The sequence below is a fragment of the Marmota marmota genome, unplaced genomic scaffold (genome assembly GCF_001458135.2).
Source record: "Marmota marmota marmota unplaced genomic scaffold, marMar, whole genome shotgun sequence".
Classification (NCBI taxonomy): domain Eukaryota; kingdom Metazoa; phylum Chordata; class Mammalia; order Rodentia; family Sciuridae; genus Marmota; species Marmota marmota.
Genome location: NW_026000108.1, coordinates 40,909,139 through 40,930,836, shown reverse-complemented (window position 1 = coordinate 40,930,836; position 21,698 = coordinate 40,909,139). Strand labels below are relative to the sequence as shown.

Genomic DNA, 21,698 nt, shown 5'->3' with positions numbered 1-21,698 from the left:
TGGCAGAATTTTGGCTATTCCACTCAATCAGATCACAGCCAAGTGAAGCCAAGCTTACAAATGCCTTTCTCAAGCCATTGTTCTTCAGATTTCTCTTCTCCAAAAGCAGAGTAACACAGATAGTTCTAGACTGAACATACTAAGTTCTAGATTGAAAAAAATCTTCCATCTATTTCTTTCAAGGGCTTCAGAGTCCACAGGAGGAAGCCAAGCAGCAACCCTGGATGGGTCACTGCCGGATGGGATAACTTGCAATATCCACATTCAACCCGGAGATCATAATTTAGGATACAGTCAAGCTCAGAATTGAAAGCAAGTAAAAATGCTAGAGTTTGGAAGGTTACCAAGCTGAACAAATGTTGAAGGAACTCCAAGACTCTCTTATGCTCAAACAAATAATCTCAGCAACTTTAAAAAGTCATTTTATCCTAAATTTCACTGCAAGATAAACTTAATTCTAAAAGGTCAGGATCAAATATTATAGATTTTTGGAACAATTTGATAGTGCTAACAGCATTCCAAATTAAGCCAGAGGATATCAATCAAAGATTCATGGGTGAACCTTGGCAGACAGCCAGGAGCCCCATCTGCAAGTCACACATTACATATTGTTTGCATGTGATTTGGTTTTCTTTAACCCTTGGAGGTACACCCTGGGATTTCCCCAAGGAGCTCCCAACACTGAAGGCTTATCTACCAACGCCAGTGGATTAATTGGGAATGGCATGCAGGACTCCTGGGAAAAATGGTTCTGAACAAAACCGCCTGGGGCAATTTAATTTCTCATCTCAAAAAGGCTAATTTTCAAGTTATAGAGGCTCAAATGCACATACACACAGTCTAAATTGTTCTCTCATCTGACATCAAGGATTATAGAAAGCCAATTAATATGGGATTGTGTTCCGTAAAGTTAGCCAAAAATCCATACATAAGCTATTGCTTTTATTATTACATTATGTGATATGAAAACTAAAACTTGTTTCTCTCTGAGCCACTGGCTTGAAAGAATAAATCTCTAATACAATCCATTGTCCAGGTCAATGGCAGGCTTCATTGAGTAAGATATCTATCACAGGTCTACATGAATACCATCAGAAAGTCTGCACTATGCTAATTACCATGGTTATGTTTTTGGCAAAGAATTCTTTAAACAGGCATGAAATTGCCAATGTTGAAAATAAGGCATGAGGAGGAGGGGGAAGAGAGAGGAATCAAATGTAGTATTTCTTTTTAATCTAATGCAGACATGTGTAATGAAGAGAAACCACTGTGATAGCTAGTTAACTAGATGGCCAAGGTTACTCAAAAGAAAGAAAGAAAGAAACAGCTACTGAAAATCTGATCAGTGAGGATTTTAAAGTAAAATATTAGGGAAATTAAGACAGCTGAAAGCCTTATTAGTAATATGAATGTTTAGGGATGGGGGGCGGGGAAGGAAACAGCTTTAAATATCTTGGCTGGAGATGTGGCTCAGTGAGAAAGACCTTGCCTAGCATGCAGGAAGATCTGGGTTCAATCCCAGCACTACAAAAAAAAGCAACAAATAAAACAAACAAACAAACAAAAACCTGGCTAAAATTTGTAAGATACCTAACACAGTTTCTGACATTCAATATCTGTTAAATGAATGAGAACCTAACCATGTCCAAACGTTTTGGATTAAAGAGAACCATTTTATTAATAGCAACTAAAACAAATAGAAAACCATTAGCAACTTAATCTCAGGTAATCAGCCTCAAAGGAGGAAATCAGATCCATACCAAAAGAAACCTGGCTCTCCCGTGATTAGGCCTTTTTGTAGGGAAAGAAAGAGCTTTCTGGTTCATATTTGAGACCATTTACTCTTTGTAAGTATGGAAGGGAAACATTGGCAACCCCTTCTACTTTAAGTAATCTGGCCTGCATAATACAATAGCTTTAAATCAAGGTATTTATGAAGCTGACCACTCCTTTTCTAAAAAAAACTTTCCCTACTGAAGTCATTCAAAGAAACAGCATTAATAATATGATGCTGACGTTCTCGCTCAATAAATTTACAACATGACAGTTACTTGTCACTAATAATAAATGTATATGCAGAAGTACATAAAGGGCAGATAAGCATCTGAACACACTCCCCAACAATTCCAACCAGGGCACGCCAGTGGAGTCCCGCCCAGGACACTCTTAAAAAAACAACAACAAAAACTTAAAGACTCCCATGCAGAACAACATGTTGAGATGAATGAATGGAACAATTCACTCACCAGACTGTTGTCCTTCAACCACATTGAGCCCACGGATGTGGACACATCTTTAATTGTGCATGTCACTGAAAATTCTTCCCCTTCCCTAAGAAGATAGTTTGTTTTGGACACAGACACAACTGGAATAGCTTTGATGGCTGGAATAAAAAGAAATACGGCCCTCAAATCAGTCATTCTATTTTGGCATGAAATTTTAACTTCCCTTTTTTCCCTCCTCAAATGTGCATAGTGTCCTTTGTTAAAATTTAAATTAAAGTATGGTACTCACCTACTTATATTATTTGCCTATTTGAGGACATCAACAATTATATCATATATCCTTCAAATAAATTAATTACTATTGAGTAGAATAGTATGCCTAATATGAGATTCTAGAAAATGCTTTTTCAAAACAGAAGCACTCCATCCCCCTACCCCCCATCCCCAACCGCCCCCTTGTACAGCAGTTTTGCTCTCTACCTCAGACAATCTTGATGATTTCAGGGGATGGGACTTACAAGGAATTTTATTCTTTTAACCAAACAGCATCTTTTCCATTCATTATACAAACAATACCTTGCTTGCTTCTGAAAACCACAGGTTTTAAATAATCAAACTTCCCTTCATTTCAAAGAGCGTACTTTCTCAAAAGCATTAATAAAAATGACTTAACAGCTGAATGCCAAATGGTGTTGAATTAGATAATCTCACATACAAAACCTAGATTATCTTCTGGCTTCTGAAATATTCTACATAATGCCACAATAATAATAACAAGGTCCAGAGTCAATTAATGCTTTCCTTCTCAGATCTGGAATAGTTTGGAAATGTATTAAAATTAATCGGCTAAAGAGAAAGTCAATTCACATGTCAATAGTAAATTAAAGGATGAATCATTGCAAGGTTAATCTTTTCAAACAGCATAATTAAAGTTTCCTACTGGGTTTCTCTTGGTGTGAACACTTGATGCAATTATGTAGCTTTGGGATGACCTAAGCCAGTAGGTTTAATGACCATCCCAATGTGGTCTATGTGCCAATCTATGGCAGACTCCCCATCTCAACTAGAAAATGTCAAAAATGAGTCGCTTAGGGCTGCCACAGTGAGAGCTGACATTAATTGGAAGTTAGGGGACCTAATGAAGGGCCCATGTCCTGATTACCTATGCTAAGGTACACAGTGAAAAGACAGAAGCCAACCTCAGGTGAACAGATTCTCAAGTGCCTAGAAAATTGGAAAGACGGTGCCCATACCTGCCCTCACTTTCAGGATCAACCTATCTGACTGCACCAACTTGCCCTTCCAGATGGCAGCGCAGCGGAAACAGAGCCGATGGTAGGTGCGTTTCACGTTCCTGATTGTGATGCCAGCCTTGGGGTCAGGGACAAATGTCAGGTCCTTGGGGAGAGGTTTCCCTTCACATTCCATGAGGGAATAACTGGTCACTTCTGGGTCCGTCACAGGACAGCGGACCAGCGTATCATTGTCTTCTTTCCCATACAGGGGAAGGCCGACGAGGAAAAGCTTATCAGGATCTATAAACATATCAAAAATTAGTAGTTTGAATGGCTGGTCCCAGACACTGAAAACATTCTTAAAAGATTTAAAATGTTGCTTTTTTGTGACAGCAATTCTTAGTGACCCAAATGCCTCTTTCTGTGCAAAGCAGCAAAATTTATTTCAATAATCCTATAGACTTTTCATATGTCAGGCACCAAGGTTGGACCACTACACACTCATCATTAGTCTTCAAAATGTCTGTGACCAGTACAACAGGCTGAGTACCCCTTATCCAAAATGCTTCAGTCCAGGAGCGTTTCAGATTTCAGAGATTTTTAGATTTAGAAATCTGAGCAAAGACTTTACCAGTTGAGCATCCCTAATACAAAATACAAAAATTTTTGAGTGTCCCTTTGAATCTCAGAAAGGTTCGTATTTCAGAGAATTTAGGATTTCAAATTTCCAGATAAGGTTGCCTCAACCTGTATCATTATCTCCATTTGGATAAGAAAACTCAGGTCTCTGGATAGCAAGACTCCTCAAGTGATATACCCTGGAAACTACTGGGCAGAACTCAAAGCCAAGAGTGATAGATCCCAAAATCTGAGTTCTTAAAATCCTGAGAATATTCTATTACAACAGTTGTAAGAAAAGAACAAGGTAATAGCCTGAGGAGCAGCGGTCAATAGGTCAGTCACGTAATTCCAGCTAGGGGCAGGAAAGGGTTCTCCAGAACTGCCAGGCTTCAGAATGGTCAACCTCCTGAAGAGATTCTAGAGAACTCTGGGCAGGCTGTGCAATCCAAATAACACATGGCCCTCAATATTCATATTTCTCAAAAGAAATGTGGAAGGTGAATAATTTCAAATGCGCATTTAGAGCTTAGGAGTTGCAGGACTGTCACTGAGATACTTTACTGCCCAGGCCAGGACATTTGTGAGAAGAAGGGAACACTGTTAATCATTCTGCCAGAACATGGGGCAGAGTCAGGGAAGGAAGGATTCCAACCGACAGGGACCTCACATAAGCAGAGACTATCCTGTGTACTCTGTGGACACAATCCCAGGCCACCCTGTACTCTATGATGAAAATGCAGATAAATGGGTGGGTCAACAGATTACATTAAAAATTGGTTTTTCAAGATGTCCTTTACATCTGGACACCAGGTGTCCCACAAAAATTAATCTGATATCACTGAAATAGAGTTCTGTTTTATCATTTAATTTTGAAAAGAAAATTATTCAAAGAATGTCATGGTCACACTATGATCTGAAGAAACTGCAGCTGGTTATTTTTCTCCCTACTGTTTCTCAGTCATCAGCCTCTAGCTCCTCCAACCATGCCCCCCCCCTTTTCTTCACTGCTATGACATAGATTACTGGAGGACCCAATCACCTTCAATCTGTAATTAAAGGCAGTTCCAAGTTATGGAAGATGACTTTCCTGTAAAGAAAGTTGTGTGAGGTGGGTGAGAGATTTGGCTAATTCAGCATTTCCTCGTATATCCAGTTGTCTACTCGTCCTGTTAATAAGTAGGAGCGATGCTTCATTATCACCTGGAAATTACGAGCACCTTTTCAAATGTCACGTGGACTGGCTCAACAATTATGGAACCGTACCCTGAAGCTTAGCTCTGGCTTATCAGTGGACAGTTCTTCTCAGCTACCCACTCAGGAGAGGACAGCTGATAAACTAAGCTGAGACACAGTCAATTTCATAGCAATCTTCCAAGTCAGCTTTATTAACCCTTGATAGAGCCTGCTAGCATTTGAACAATTCTAACAACTCCCCAAGGAAGACAGAACTGGTAATCTTACTCAAATACTGCAGTGAGGAAATAGACTCTTCGGGTAGCTCAGACTGCCCATCATGATAAATGTAGCCACTGTTTATCCACAATATCATGGAGAAGGCCTTGTCCCTCAGGCCTGTTTTTAATGACAGTCTCAGTTTTGGTATGCCCAAGACCAGATGCAGGACTTCATTTCTCCTCCTGTAACTTGAATTTGTCTCAAACCGTCCATAAATCTGTGTTTGTATCAACCAAAAGATACAGCCCTGCCCAGCTAACCTACTCCTAACAAGATAGCAAAAGCACAAATAGACGCACCACTGAATTCTTCATAGGAAATGAGGTAGAGAAATCCAACCATCACCTTTCTCTTCCTTTTGCTAAAACCTTGTAATTTTTTTAAAGGAACAGCCTTACAAAGAATCTATGACAGACAAGGGATGTTAGCTGTCCAAGTTGTTTTTCCGACATTTATTCTCTAAGAGGGGGCCAAATCTTTTGAAGTGCTGGTATGTTTAGGCCCTTAGAGGCCTTTGGTTCCCCAAAGTGTTTTTGCTAAATGGGAGTATCTCGTAGCTGAAGGCATTAAAATGTAGCTTTCCCAAAGGGCATAATTTATTCTCAGGGTTTACTTGGAGCACCGGGACAAATGGACTAAACAATCTCATTAAGAAGAGTATCACAGCCTTGCAGACCTCCAGCTGGGGTCACACTCAAAGCCACTATGTATCAAGAAATGGGAGAAACCAGCAAAAAGTAAAAAAGGAAAAGAAAAAAATTATCCTCTTGTTTTAGGTTTTCTAGACCCAGTGAGCATAATCTGACACATACCAAGGTGCGGTGGTTCAGACCTAATCTCACTCCCGACTCGAGAGGCTAAGACAGGAGATCTGCAAATTCCAGGCCACTCCAAGGACCCTCAAAATCAAAAATAAAAAAAAAAAAGTTTGGGGGTGCTAAGATTTTATAGCTCAATGGTAGATCACTCTTGGTTCAATCCCCAGTCCTAGGAAAAATAGATATATTTTTAAATTTGGGTTAGTCATTTATGCCATCAGAAATTAAGAACAGGATGTTAAGTTCCCTGAAACGGAGCGTCGCAGATGGTCAGGCATTTACCTTTAACAAACACATAAATGGAGCTGCTCAGGCCTCCTCGGTTGGTGCAGGTATATTTGCCGGTGTCTGCGGCCTCAGCTTTCTCCCTGACCCATTCATTATGCCTACTCTCACTCCTCTTATCCAGGGTCTCGAAGGTCCATTTGACAAAGTCTGGATCCGTGCATACCAGCCGGAGCTGGTCGCCAGCTCTGACTATTAACTCTGATTGTGCTGGATCGATAGATGGTGGAGACGGTTCCTCTGGACTCACAGATGGTTGGGAAGAGCCTGCCAAGAAAAATAAGAATCATGTTGAGTATGATCTTCCTTGGCGAAATAAAACATTTCTTCCTGTGCCGAGTTTCATCTTCTGTGCTCTCTACAATAAAAATAGGACAAAGCTGCTGGCTATTTATGGCTAGAAAGGGAGTTCTGTCTAGAGAGTTTCTAAAGTTCATCTAGAAAGTTATTTTCTGCAACCCTCAATTAATCCTAAGGGTCACATTTGGTGTTCCAAGCTTGCTAGATGTCACAGCCTTCTTGGGTTAAATACACCACTAGGTCAGGTTTCTATTCTGATTACAGGCCATCGTCATGGTGCGGACAGTTGGGTTAGAGACCACAAAAACAAAGTCTCACGCTACTGTAATGAAAAGCCACCAGTAGATCATGCTTTTGGCAGAATGTACATGACAATGACATCCTTAGTTCTTCAGGCCTTGTGAATTTAGTTATTTCTATATAATTTTCCTTACATGGCAACATTCATTAAAAGGAGAACTATTTAGAATCTCAAGGCAGAAAACGAGAATCCCATTTTTAAGGTCAGATCACGAGACAGTTGTGGCAGAAGCTGGGTTTCAACCTGATCAACCTAATAATGTCTAGACAGGTTTCCTCGAGAGGAAGCCAGCATATCTAGTTTAATAAAGACGCAACCCTTAGACTCCAAATACGAAACTTGAACCTGAGAACATTTACAGTAGACAATTCATTTATTCATGCAAGCATCTATGTATTCAAATGTCTGTTCATGAGGATCTGCAAAAGCGTCGTGTTAGGGCTGGGGAAAGTACATGTCATTGAGACTCGTGGTCTCCACACACATTCCAGAGCTTAAAGAACAAACCACTTATGTGCCAGAATAAGTAAAATATGGCTACAAGTTCAAGTTTTAAGATGAAGACAAAGGCTGGGTGCAGTGGTGCACACCTGGAATCCCAGCAGCTTGGGAGGCTGAGACAGGAGGATTGTGAGTTTGAAGCCAGCCCCAGGAACTAGGTAAGGCCCTAAGCTACTCAGAGAGACCCTGTCTCTAAATAAGACACCAAAAAATGGGGGGGGGGGAGTGGGGCAGGAGGGGCTGAGGATGTGGCTCAGTGGTTAAATGTCCCTGGGTTCAATCCCTGGTACCAAAAACCAAAAAGATGAAGACAAGGTAAGAGGCAGGCTGGGCCCTGACCTATCAGAACATATCAAGGGGAGGCAAGGAGGAGGAGGAGGAGCTGGCTGGCACTGAGGTTGGCACATGAGGCCTTTCAGACTATAACGAAACCAGCCTGGCTGCAAAACAGGGTTCCTGTGGAGAGGGTGAGACCCAAGGCCAAATATGAGACCAGATCAACCTGCACATCCAGCCCTGCAGACCCAGCCCCGCACACCTGGGAGTAAGTACTTGGAACATCAGTTTTTCACTGAAAAGTGGCATGCACAGCAAGACACCAGAGAAATGACCAGATCCAAGGAAGGAGTGAGAAGTGCTGGTGTGCAGGTGACAGCAACGAGAACCTGCTGACGGAGTCGAAAATAAGAGGAGGAGAAGCAACCAGAGGAAGAACATGCTGTTATAGCTTGTCATGGACGATGTAGGTGACAGGTGCAGAAGAAAAGGTCCCTGGGTGAGGTGGGCCAATACCAATACCTAGGGGCTTTCATTTCCTTCTGTAGGCAGCAAGTCCAGGACAGCAGGGATGGGGAGACAGGGACATGATCAGATGGGGACTGGGACGGGAGAGCAGGTGCCTCTCGCACCTGCCAACTGGTGCATGCAGGGGCTTCTCAGCAGAGAGTGGCTTCCGACCTGAAGTTCACCTGGAGTTCAGATGGTCATGGCACAGAGATGCCCTGTGAAGTTAAAAACCCCAGACAGTATCAAATCATCAAAGGGGGAAAAACAAAAAACCCAGCGCCAGTCTTGCAGGGCTCTACCAGCCAAGAGAGTTGGAAAGAGTCACGAGAGATTTTTTCAAAAGGAAGGAAAGAGAGAGGCCCCAGAGAAGTGGCAAAGACAGTGACACATCAGAGAGCTTCAGAGCTGGGGGCTCTGAGGCAGATGCCACAGCAAGGTCACAGGAAATGGAAAAAAAAAACACCTTGATTTGGTTACAAAGAGACCATAAGAAATGCAAGAGTGCCACTGGAGCTGAGTGGGAATGTCTCTTGGCTCCAGGGCTGAAAAGCTGCAAGAGTAGACCAGGCTGTGGCCAAAGGAGCTAGAAGGTAAAGGAAACAGGAGACCTACTCACACGTGCAAAGAGCGGGGACAGGACACACCAAAGGTGCTCAACAGAAAGACTGGAGCGGTTTCCGTAGGTGTGTGTACAGATGACCAGTCTGACTCCTCTTTACTATCCAGACAAATACTTTACCCAGAGGCACAAACGTAGCCTCACTGTGTTAAGCAGAGGACACCCCCCATCAAAAGGCTCCCAAGCCACCATGGTTTGGAGAGGGTGACAATAAGGTTGATTATAATCATCAGATGTTATTAAGAACAAACAACATGAGGTGCCACAGGGGAGACCACCTGAGTGTGCAGGGCCCCGCATCCGAACAGAGCAGCCAGGCTAAGGATACGGGGTGTCTGCAAGTACAGAGGAGTGAAGAAGGAAAAATGGGGGCAGCAATAAACGCAGATGCTATTACTTCAATTAATTATCCCTTTTTAAAAAGAAGGAGCTCTATGTCAATACGCTCGTGGTAGTAAATTTGATCCAAAAATTCCAAAAGGATGTACACTGCCATGTATTTCCATCCGTTCAAACTCTTCATGAGTCCATGTTACAGGCTCACAGAAACATGATTCATTTATTAACCAAATAAAGATTGCTGGCCTCTCCAGACTTCCCAGGGCCAGGTGGGAGTCCTAGCTGTGGGACTTAAGGTAGGTCATCTGAACTCTCTGTGTCCAAGTTTCCATGCCTGGCACACACAGGAAAATGAAAATATCCTCATTTCATAGAGTTCTTAGGACAATCAATGAGGTGTGCAAACAGGGCTGGGAAGTTTTCAATAAGTACCAACAACCATGTGGAACATTCTAACAGACTAAATAAATGCACGTCTAGACATGCACCCTGGCAGTGCCACCTACTGCGTGTGCCGTCTGCGGGCGAGTTACTTAATTCTGCCTCAGTTTCCTCATCTGCAAAGTGGGGACAGCAATTATAAAGTTAAAGTATGAAGCACTGGGCTCTGTCTCAGGCACTCAGAAAACAACAAATGTCAGGCGCATTTATTCTAGAAAGAACCTCTTATCGCCCCTCCACATCGGTCCGGTCTTAGCCACTTCCTATTTACGTGCAGGGCTCCCGTGGTGGCCCAAGTGGGTTCCTGCCGCCTCCCCTCTGCAGCAGCACATCCTAGCCATCACTCCTCTGGAGGCTCCATCACACGTCCTGGGCCCTTTTCCAAACCCACTGTGGCAGCCCAGGCAAGCTATCTTCCACCTCACAGGGAGAACACCCCGTCCCCAAACACCTCCCTGCGACCCCGACTCCACCTCGACCCACCTCACAACCCTGAGGCCATCAGCCCCAACACCCCTTCTTAACCTCTGTGCTCGGCCTCAAGGCTCTAACGGGGCGAGCCTGGCCTCGGTAAACCTGGGAAGCACTTTCCCAGGATTCCTCTCCAGCTGCTTTCCTCAACCCACAGGCCTCCCCGGGCTGCCAGGTTAAGGATCCTGACATCCTGATGGCACTCTTCGTTCCTTCACCCATCTTTCTGTCCACCTCTTCCCCTAGGAGACACCTTCTCTACCAGCCAGCTTCCTGTCACGTGGAAAGCTCAGCTGAAGGCAAGACAGATGTCCTTCCCTGACCCCTCCTGGTCAGAATAACCTGCCCTCACTCAGCTCCACCACCTACTGGGCGTGTTCTGGTGCTCACCAGGGGGCGGCATCCATGTCTTACCTCCTGAGCCCCATGCAAGGTCTTCGAGCCCATAGAGCCCATAAGTGAGCATCCAAACTGTGCTCTGTCCCCTGGCACAGTCACAAAAAGCATCCCCTTCAATCCCTGATCATATAAAAGACCCAAGGGAGGACAGGTTCCTGAATACCCAGTCCCTTGCACAGAAGCCAGCAGTCCACTGCCCTGTCCCCCAAAGACGTCATATGTCAATTCTATGCTCCACCAAGAGAAGAGTGGCTTATTTCATTGATTAAATAGTTACGGGCAACTGCAAAACGGAGGCCTGCAAATGAGACCAGGACCTCGTTTTACTTCCAGTTTAACAAAATCATTTAAAAATTAATGACCAACAGCTGCATTCAGGATTTTATTTTTCAAAATAAATGTTTTTTTAGTTCAATTCTCAGATTCACACTATAAAATGAAAAGAGAGTTTTGTTAGTGTGGGACTGTGGGTAATGTTTATTCTCTTGTTTCCAAACTATCTGGAATGTTGTTATAATGGTCTCACAGTTAAAAAAAAAAAAAAAAAGAGAGAGAGTACGGATTAAAGGAACATCTTTCAAATAGTTATTACAACTGAGCTTTGAAACTGCTCTGAAATGACACATTTTGAAGTGTTTCTGGTACACAGCAAGTTGCCAACAAATGTTTGTTGAATTGTGTTTTATCTATATTGGGACTTTTTGCAGTAGTAAATGTACTTCCTTAATTATGTTTGGCTAAAGCCAATATCAAGAACTGTTTTCTGTTCCCTGAACATATGTTAATTAATGAACCAAAAAGAAAATGATAGATGTCAAAACTCAGCACTCTGGGGAACAACTCCTCTAATGAATACTAGGCTAGGAAATCCAGGTACTACTCAGTAAGTACTTATCCTGGGTACCTTGCTAAGTACTGAGCCAAAAAGACAGTACTTGCTTACAAAAAGCATAAAGACAGTCCTACCACAAAGGAGGTACTAGTGAACAGTCAACGATATCAGATTTTACCAACAATACAAAGTAGAAGAAACGCCACCACATCTTCTGCTCAAAGCTTCATAAGGCACTTTGGCTGTTCACCCTGCTACTGGTATAAAATTTAACCATGTCTAAAAGAATTGAAAGCAGGGACTCAGATACTTTTAAACCAATGTTCATAACAGTATTATTCACAATAGTCAAAAGGTGAAAACAACCCAACTGTTCATTACCACACGAATGAATAAATAAAATATGGCATACCTTGCAATATGGAATACTACTGAGCCATAAAAAGGAATGAAATGTGCTATGTATTATAACACAGAAGGACTGAAATCATTATACCAAGTTAACTAAGTCAGGCCCAAAAGAATATGATTCTGCATATGTGGGGTACCTAGAATAGGATAACTCACAAAGAAAGACTTGAGGCCACTAGAGGTCGGGGGGTGCCAAGTTAGTTTAATGAATGGCATGTCTGTCTGGGATGATGAAAGAAAAAGTTCTAGAAATAGTTAGTGGTAATGGTTGCATAGCACTGTGAGTATAACTAATGTTACTGGACATTTAAAATGGCACATTTTATGTTATGTGTATTTTACCGCAATTAAAAAATTTTAAAATTCAACAATTCAAGGTCCAGTTATGGCCTAAAACTTCACGAGCCCCTGGGCTCTTTGTTATGTGCTCACTCTGACCTCTAGTTGAGCCTGAGTCCCCCTAATGGTATTTCAAATCTCATCATTAAAAAAATTAATTAGTCATTACTTCTAATTGTTCCCTATGGTTGTGCTTGAGGGCAGGGACCATGTCTTCCCCCCTCACACCCCTTCCCTGGGGCATCAGCTCTTTTAACTCTAAGCTGAATGACCTAGTGGCTCTTGTTTTAAATCAGGCTGATCAGAGCCCAAGGCACCTAAAGCTAAGCTGATTACCCTTATCTCTGCTCTTCCACTCACACCATCTGAGTCACCTGGTTTTAATCCCAAACCTGTTTATGGAAATTGTGCTTGATGATGTATCATGTAGAAATCATATGTACAAAGTTCATATTATAAAAACTGATGAAAGATAAGTGTATGCGTATACATAACTAAGAATGACTCTAACAGCGGCTCCATTAAAAAAGATCTACTGTTGAGTTCAATGTGGGTGAAGCCTTCGTAGAGAAGGGTTTCCAGTTCACAGAAACCTAGGGAGACTCTGCATCCAGACTGTCTCACGAGGACAACATTTAAGGAAACGAGAATAATAAATTGCAGATTTGGGGCTGGGAATGTAGTTCAGTGGTACAGCACTTGCCTAGCAGGTGTGAGGCATTGGGTTTGATCCTCAGCACCGAATAAAAATAAATAAGGTAAAGGTATTGTGTCCAGCTACAACTAAAAAAAAAAAAAAGGAAGAGAAATTGCAGATTATGCATTTGGGGTATGGCGAAGGGCGAATATGGCAGCTGGGGACTCTCTTGGAACCTATCAATCAATCAAAACTCCAAAAAAAAAAAAAAAGTTTGGTCCTCTTACCTAAAGATATACCAGTTGTCCAGCTTTCATTTTTAAAACAAAAACAAAATATTCAAGGCATACCTGAATTTTTTGCAATGTGTCAATTAACAGACTAACCGAGGGCCCATGGAGCGGAGTGAGCGGAGTGACTTGCTGATGGAGCACAGGTGCTCCCAGGTGTCCGGCAGAGGTGGGCCATGCTAACCATCACTTCCGAGTCTTTGCATCCTTCACAAATGTCTACAGCTGCAAGGTCTGGATTTATAGCTAGGGCTAAAAGTAAGGAAGTCATTTCAAAACCTTTCCTCCTTTGGACACAAATATAAGGAACCAGGCCAAACAATGGCTAGGAAGAAAACCCACGTAGAGGGTCCTGTTCTGGTTTTAGAGAAGTAGAGCAGGAACTATGTGACCAAGGTAGAGAAGTTGATGTTCAAACTACTCCTCAGTTCATGTACTGCTTAACCACAATTCGTAATAAAAATAAAAGCTAATGACGTGTGTGTCACACTGCTTCTGACACACTTTTATATCCCCATGGGAATACAGTGGGTGAAAACCAAGATGGAAGGATCCTAGTAACTTCCCACAACACCCTGGAGGCGTTACTTACAAGAGATGATACTGGAAATAGAATAACACTGGGAAGGGGGAACAGGAACTCAGTGAAGTCCACCCAAAATGCTCTTGCAGTAGATCATCCCTGCAAGCTGAAGGACAGCATGCATGGGGAGGGGGGGCCAGAACTGACCACATTCCACTGAGGAGAGGTCTGCTCCTTAGCCATTCAAGTTTTTCCTGCAACATACACCAGTTGCATAATTGGAACTCAATGCTGATAGGGAGTCCACAGCCCTGGGCAGGAGTCAGACAATGCAATGAAATAGAAATATGCAAAGGGGGTGAACACATCACAGGGCTCAAGGGAGGCGGCCATCCTGCTGCTAGAGGGACCGTGAAAGGCTCCACGGGGTGAGGCCCAGAGAGCTGAGATGGGGAGACTCTATATGGATGGGTGCATGTGTATTCGAGGAGAAGCAAAGGCAGAATTTTCCAAGTAAGAAGGCGTGCAGTGATTCAAGAAAAATCAGGGTCCTGAGGACCCCTAGCTCCAGCCCCTAATCGGTGAACTTCCAGAATCTAAAGTAAGGTCTGTCTGCGAAACATGATGCCTCAAGAGTGCCAGGAATACAGAACCTGCTCAGTAAACACACAGCAGAGGAATGACCACAGTCCAGGGAATGGGAAGGCGCAGACAGGAAGGAGGGCTGACTCACTGGGGACTTCATCCTGCTCACACCGCTTCTCCAATCCAGGCTGTTAGCTCATGAGCTCTCTTGAAGACCAATTTCACTTGGTGGCAAATCATTTTAAGTAATCTCCTCTATCGTTTAACAGTTCATACAAAGAAGGTAAAATCAAATGTACTTTCAGGTGGAGGAACATGCACTTTGAAACAAACAAAAAAAAAAATCCCAGTGGCTCAGGAGGTTGAGACAGGAGGTTTGCGAGTTCAAAGCCAACCTCAGCGATGGAGAGGTGCTAAGCAACTCAGTGAGACCCTGTATCTAAATAGACAAGGCTGGGGACATGTGGCTTGGTGGTTGAGTAACCCTGAGTTCAAACCCCAGGACATCCCCCTGACCACCACCACCCCACCTCAGAAACTGAACTACCTTACAACTACGACCTCCTGGGACATCATCACACAAGTTCAGGAATACCCCAAGTGCATCGCACTTGGATTCGCCATTCTGCCATTTCCAAAGGACTTTCTGGATAAGAGTGTTGGAGTCTATCTTTAATCCAGTAATACAGAGACTAATAGACTTATCTAGGAAGAACGCATCATTAGAATCTTTGTAGGTTTTTACATGAGATAAATAATAAGGAACTGATATAATCTGTCTTTCAAGTGTTGAACTGAACTCTGAGACCTGAAAACATAATTCCTTTGTACAATGCAAATTTCTATTTAACTTTGCAAAATTAAAGAAATTTTCTCTCTGCATGCCAGGTCATAGTACCCTATCAGGTACAGCATATTTAGTGATTGTACAAAATCCATTTCAATATTTGAGCCAGTTTAAGATTTCCAGTAATGGTGAGACACTCTTTTGTAAAATAATCAGCCATTTGAAAGTAGGTTTGAAATTCACAAAAGACTTCTCTGCAGCATGGTTTTTAAGAAAGCAGCTCCTTCAGTATATTTCAAGGTTGGTCTAAAGATGATAAACCAATTCACAAGAGATCTCAAGAACAGAGAAATAAAACCAAATAAAGCAAACAAAGCTGGATCAGGAACAAAGCCAACGCTTCTGAGACATCTTGGTTGATGAAGTGGTAACTGAGCCCTGCCTTTTAGCCTGGGAGGGGCTAGGAATACAAAGCCCAGTGGGGAGACAAGACCACTAGATAATTACCATACAATGAAGCGCTTGTCAAAAACCAAGCCGAGTACAAACATTCAGATTTAGGTTGGTGCAGCTTCCAATTTTTCAACTTGAGGATGGTGCAGTAGAAACCCTGCTTCAGATTTTAAATTTTTATCTTTTCCCAGACTAGCCAGTCACTGGTTATTCTCTTGTGTGGACTCAGCCACAGGAGGTCTTCTGTACTATATTACCAAACAGGCTTTGTTAGATGACTTCAGCCACCTGTAAGTCCATGCAGTGTTCTGGGCACACTTAAGGTAGGCTAGGCTAAGCGAGGAGGTTTAGTAGGTTCCGTGCTTTAAATGCACTTGTGACTGCCAATATTTTCAACTTGGGATGGATTTATCAGGACACAGCCCCATCATAAGTCAAAAAATCATCTACACTAAGGAGAACCTAGCTGGGAAACTATGTGGGTAGGCAGGGGAAGAAGGGCCGGAAAAGACTTCCTAGAACTCCAACTGAAGAGCCCTCCCTGGCCAGACTGAGGGTCGGAGAGAGGCTTATTAGACCAGGAGGGACACAAGAGCAAATGTCACAGAAGAACTAGTGAAGTGGGTGCTGAGCAGTCACAAAACCATAGTTTCAGCAGCAAGGGAGGCAGGACCACCGCAGGGCCTCCTGGTCCATGGTACAGTGCTGAGCCGGCCCCGACAGTCCTGGGCACAGGACTGGGGACGTGGTCTGCTAGAAGATGAGAGCATAAACCAGTGATGGCGGGGACAGCAAGGTAGGAGGTCTTTACAGGAGGGGCCTGCGGGAGGACCGGGCAGTGAGGAGCAAGGAGGGGGAAGGCACTCCAGTTTGGGGCTTCCATGATGGGAGGTGGGGCCAAGGGATGAGACCAGGAAAAACAGATGTAGGGGCACTGGGATCCGCGGGTGGCAGCTAGAAGGTTCTGGAAATTTGGGGTAGGGAGAGGCTGGAGGCACAGATATACTCTGGAGTCTTACTGGCACATAGTGGGTAGTCCCCTGGGGTGTCCAGGCATCACCCAAAGAGGGAATGGAGAGTACAAGGAACAGAGGTGGCACAGAAGGAAGTGTCAGAGCCCAAGGCGGCTGCAGTAGGGAGAAAATGACACTGATCCAGCTGATAAAGAAGAACCAGTACAGGCTACAGAAGATGGTGCAGAGGGCCTTTGAGATGGCCACTGGCACTTCAGAGGACATGGCAGCACGTGAGGAAGCAGACAAGGACAGAGAACCAGCCCCCAAGTCTTCCCTGTGCAGGACTGGCCACTGATTACAAGCAGGGGGAGTCACTTCCCGGACACCTCTCATTCCCAGCCCTGGGGGCACACTGCAAATCACCAGCAGAGTCTAGATACAAATGCTGCGATGAGCCAACCAGCATCTCTAGGCTCCAGGCTCGGTCCCTCCCTGGACCTGGACCTGGGGCAGCAGGAACTTCAGGGGCCAATGTCTGGGGAGGGGGAAGGAGAAGGGAGAATTCTTGGGAGCCAGTGACTATGAGGGACAGTGGCTGGTGGGGTGGAAAGACAGAAGACACTGGGTCCTCCGGCTGGGTTCAGAAAGAGTTGGGAAGATGAGGATCCAGAGAGGCAGGTGGCTGGGAGAACAAAGAAGAAAGAAGGAAGTCAGGCAGGGACAGAGACACCAGTGACTCAAGGAGAAGGGTCCTGAGCTGACCTGCCGCTCCTGGGCTGCTGCCTGACCCCAGGGGCTGTGGGATGCATTGTTCATTTTGTGCCAAAAGGCACTGAAGGTACGGAGAAAACACTATTTTATGTGTCCCTTCTGTTGGACCTAGTCTTTTGGAACTAGGGCTCCAGCCTGTGGTGTCGCATGTGGTCTCCCATTCCAAAGGTATTTGAGGAAGTGTGGTTCCCAGGCTTGTAAATGCTAGCCGGGATGCCCCGCTGCAAACAGAGGCAAGGTCAGGGTTTGCCACCCCCACCCCACCCCCTGACCCTCTCTTCTGTGTGGTTTGGGCCCTTCCTGCCTCTGCTAGTGAGAGCAGCTTCCTTCTCAGGGCCACATCAGTCCCTCTGTTTTCTGCCTTCACCACATGAACAAAACCCAGAACTAATAAATCACCTGCTCATACCTTTCCTGTAGCATTTACCATTTCTGCTTTTCTGGTTGTTAATTTTATAGTCCCTGGGCAATCGAGTGACCTCATTCTCTACTATAAAGTATGTCTCCACTTGGATTCCTCAACAAGGCCGAGCTGGGAACACCCTCTCAGTGGAATCCCCAACTTATTCCTTCCACTGAGTCCCAACTCACAAGCGGCCAGGGCTGGAAGAAGATGCCCTTGGGCTGCTTCTGCTTTTCGAAAAACACAACCAAGATCAAAGAGATGTCAGATGTTCTGCTCTTCTAAGGAAACTCACTAGGAGGACCAGGCCGCAGGGATTCAAGCTTCCACCAAGTGCCTTTTAAGTGATGGCATCCGTCAAAGCTTTTCTCAGGTTGAAGGACATGAGCAAAATGATTAAGTTTGAGCTTCACTAAGATATATCAGTATATTTTAGATAAAATGCATAGCTGCCAATTTTTGTTTTCAAATACTTAGTGAAAGAGGCAAAGGGAAAAAAAATATTACTGGTGAGACAAATAAAAGTTCTGGATTCTAAATCTTAGGCAAGTCAGTTACGTTTTCTAGGCCTCCATTTTCTCATGTGAAAAGTTAAAGAAGCAGTGTATAGACACCAAAAACTCTAAAACTGCAAGACCTGCAAACACGTAGGTCATAATAGGGTCAAGATAAAGAAATCCCTTAAAAAAGATCCAGAGACAGGACAAGGAAAGTTTTGTGGCTAGAATAAATAGCAGTGATTCTTCTAGGAGATAAATAACTAATCACCTACTTGGTCAAATTACTGTTTGAACATAGAATAAGGGCCTCCATATGGAATTTGGTCCTTGGCTCTTACAATTTCTAAAGTCAATACTATCCGGGAAGATGCCCGCATCATTCCATACACAAAAAAGGGTTCCTCTTAGCTAATTATTTTGTAGAATTTCTTCTAGATATGCTCAGCTTACCAGCACTGAAGGCTTTTACAGGACTACCTCATATATTCCCTGCTCACTCATCCTAAGAAAAATACAACCCAGGGTTGAAGGAAGCAGACTTCCTTTCCTGATCTTAGATAAAAATACCTCAAGAGAGGAAATCTCCCTTGGCCATTACCAAGTCCGTCTTTGGGGAGTCAGATAAGGTCTGAATTGGACAAGCACAATGTGTGGGTATACATCCTTGAGCAGAAAGGAGGAACTTTCTCATTTCCAGTGGGTTTTTCCTGATGGTCCAGGACAGCTTTGGGGTAAATATGTAGATTTCCGTGTTTTGAGTTCTGGAAAGCACTTATTGAAATGTGCACTAGATAAGGCGCTGAGGGCTAGAATCCAATAAACACCAGAACAAGGTCCTCACCCTCGGTGAAGCTTGGGGTGGGGGTGGAACATTCCCTTCTTTCAACATTAACTTCCTTAACTTAAAGAACAAGTAAGAACAAAGGAAAAGGGAACAGTTCACAGAGAGCATGGCAAAGGTCAGACACACTACCAACAGGGCGGCTTGACCTGGGAGCTGCTGCAAGGACAAAGGAGGGGCCTGGCCCCAAGCACATCCTCACCATCTCAGGCTCCTGGAGAATGGGTGCAGCCAACTCTCTTGCGAGATTCTATCCTGGCGGGGACCCCGCGGGGCACTGCAGCTAGCGCGGTCCTGGGCCCAGGGAGAGGCAGGTGCAGGTGCAGGTGTTCCAATGCTGATGGACTAATCCACCAACCCTTCCCTCCTATGGGAAATCTAAATTGCAAAATGCCAATCCCTGCAGGCTGGGGAGGGGGAAACTTTAGAAAATAAAAAAGTGGTCACTCTAAACTTTTCTAATTCTATGGCATCAAATTCTAACGATATCAAATGAAACATTACTAACTGAGGAACTGGATACTATTTACACATATACACGTATATGGGTGTATACATATAAAAATGCATTTATACACACACCTATGGCAATGGGGCACTTAATAAATTTATTATGGCAAAATATACCTATCTTAACCATTTGCTAAATGTGTAGTTGAGTGGCAATAAGTGCAGTCACAGTGATGTGTAACCATCACTGTCATTCATTTCCACGATATTTCATCATCCCAACTAGTTGGGCACAGAAACACTATGCCCAACTCCTACTGTCCCTCTTACCCCTGGTTACCATTTGTCCCCATGAATTCAATTTCTCTTGGTACCTCATATAAATGGAATCATTTTGCTATTCATTGTGTGTCTCACTTATTTAATTCAGTACAATGTCATCAAGGTTCATCCATGTTGTATCATGTGTCAGGACATTTTTTCCTGTTGAAGGCTGAATAATATTCTATTGCACATGTCTGCCATATTGCATTTCTCATCCATCCTGACAACTAGATCATTTATTTCCCTGAGGCATTATTTAAACCCCATCTTCAACTATGATCTACAATTTGGAACAGCCTCTCAGATTTTCTATCTCTAAAAAAAAACGCTGGGAATCACACTTCACTTAAATGATAATTATGTTAATTTTCATCGTAAATCAATACATTTTACTCATGAAACCCTCTAAAATTCCACTTTTAATGGGCCTATCAGACCTTCCCTAGATCCCATACTGAGTAAATATTTTTCCTTCTGTTTCCACTTTCAAAACTGTCACCTTACAGCCACAGGGATGGCTTATACCAAAGGAAGTAAAAACAAAAGTACCAATAATTTTTTCAGAAAGGCATTTTATCTGAGGCAGTGGCTGGAGAAAGGCAAACTCGTGTTGATAACTGACTGCAGGCCACCTTGAATTTGTAGGGGGAAAACAGTTTACCTGTGGCTCTGGATAACAGAAGCAGCAAATCCCCTCTCTTCCTTCATTTCAGAATACATGGAAACATTCAGGGAGCCCCTTGACTTGCCTTGGTGTTATCTTGCCAAAGAAGAGGATCTGTTTTCTAGGTGCTAGAGAAAGATTTCCAGGAAGACACTGAGTGCATTTTAGGGTCTGAATTGAACTTAAAGAACTGAGGGGCCTACATAGGAGAAACTCTGAGGATCTTTCCTTGGTCCTAGTGGAAATCAGGGAAGCCGGCATTCGTGGGTGGGGTGGGGGTGGGGAGTACAATGTTCTCATAAAACACAAGGCTGAGAGTTTAACAAAGGGTCTTAAAAGGAGCACAAAAAGGAGGAGCCATGCTAGCAACTTATTCTCAAAGGGCCCAGGAAAAATAATATGTACATAAACAGACAAAGCAAATGTATCAAAATGTTAACAATCAGTGTGCCCCTGTTCTTTGTACTGCATTGGCAACTTTTAAGTTTGAAATTGTCTCCAAACAGAAACTTTGACAAAAGAAGTCAATCCAGCTTTGTAACTTAATTCAGCTAAGTCTAGAGGCTGGAAATGCTGCTGCTTCTCTGAGTTTGGATGAGTATTTGAAGCAAGAGGAATATAATGAAGCAGGTCTGGGCTTTGGAGCCAGACTGCTGGGATTCCAATCCAAGCAATGCGAGGCTTTGGGGGAAGTGAACTTGACCTCTCCAAGTCCATTGTGACATCTATAAACTGGGAGTAAACTAGTTCAGGATCATCTCTGAATAGTTCAGTTCATCATTTCTAAATCCTTTAAGCACTTTGCACTCCATAAACGTCCCCTGTTGTTACCAGTACCGATGGGATTACTGCACGTAACAGCAACAGAGGGCAGAGGGTAAATCCAAGTGAAGTACCAGAGAAAGCATCAGAGAAACAGCCTCTCTAGGATGCAGAAGGGGCAGGGAGGCAAGAGGAGAGGAAAGGAGGTGTGTGGAATGAACTGAAGTTATGGGGGAAATGACATCTGATAAATAAAATAATGCACATAGGAGCAAAGCACAAAATTCTATGGCTTTATGCTACTGACACTCCTGGCCAGCTCAGCAGATTTCTTACAAAATTGTGTTCATGACTTTTGTCTCCCCCCCCCCCCC

General features: G+C 43.6%; 1 protein-coding gene across 8 annotated transcripts in view; it reads right to left on the bottom strand.

Annotated features, from left to right (window-relative positions):
• Kit (KIT proto-oncogene, receptor tyrosine kinase) overlaps positions 1–21,698 on the bottom strand; it is a 161,680-nt gene that overhangs the window by 37,213 nt on the left and 102,769 nt on the right. For all 8 annotated transcript variants that reach the window (XM_048784486.1, XM_048784488.1, XM_048784487.1 and 5 more), the window contains 3 exons: positions 6,637–6,906; positions 3,479–3,760; positions 2,247–2,383 (listed from right to left, as the gene is read on the bottom strand). In XM_048784486.1, coding sequence (XP_048640443.1) covers positions 2,247–2,383; positions 3,479–3,760; positions 6,637–6,906 — 689 coding nt within the window. The remainder of the gene's footprint in view (positions 1–2,246; positions 2,384–3,478; positions 3,761–6,636; positions 6,907–21,698) is intronic.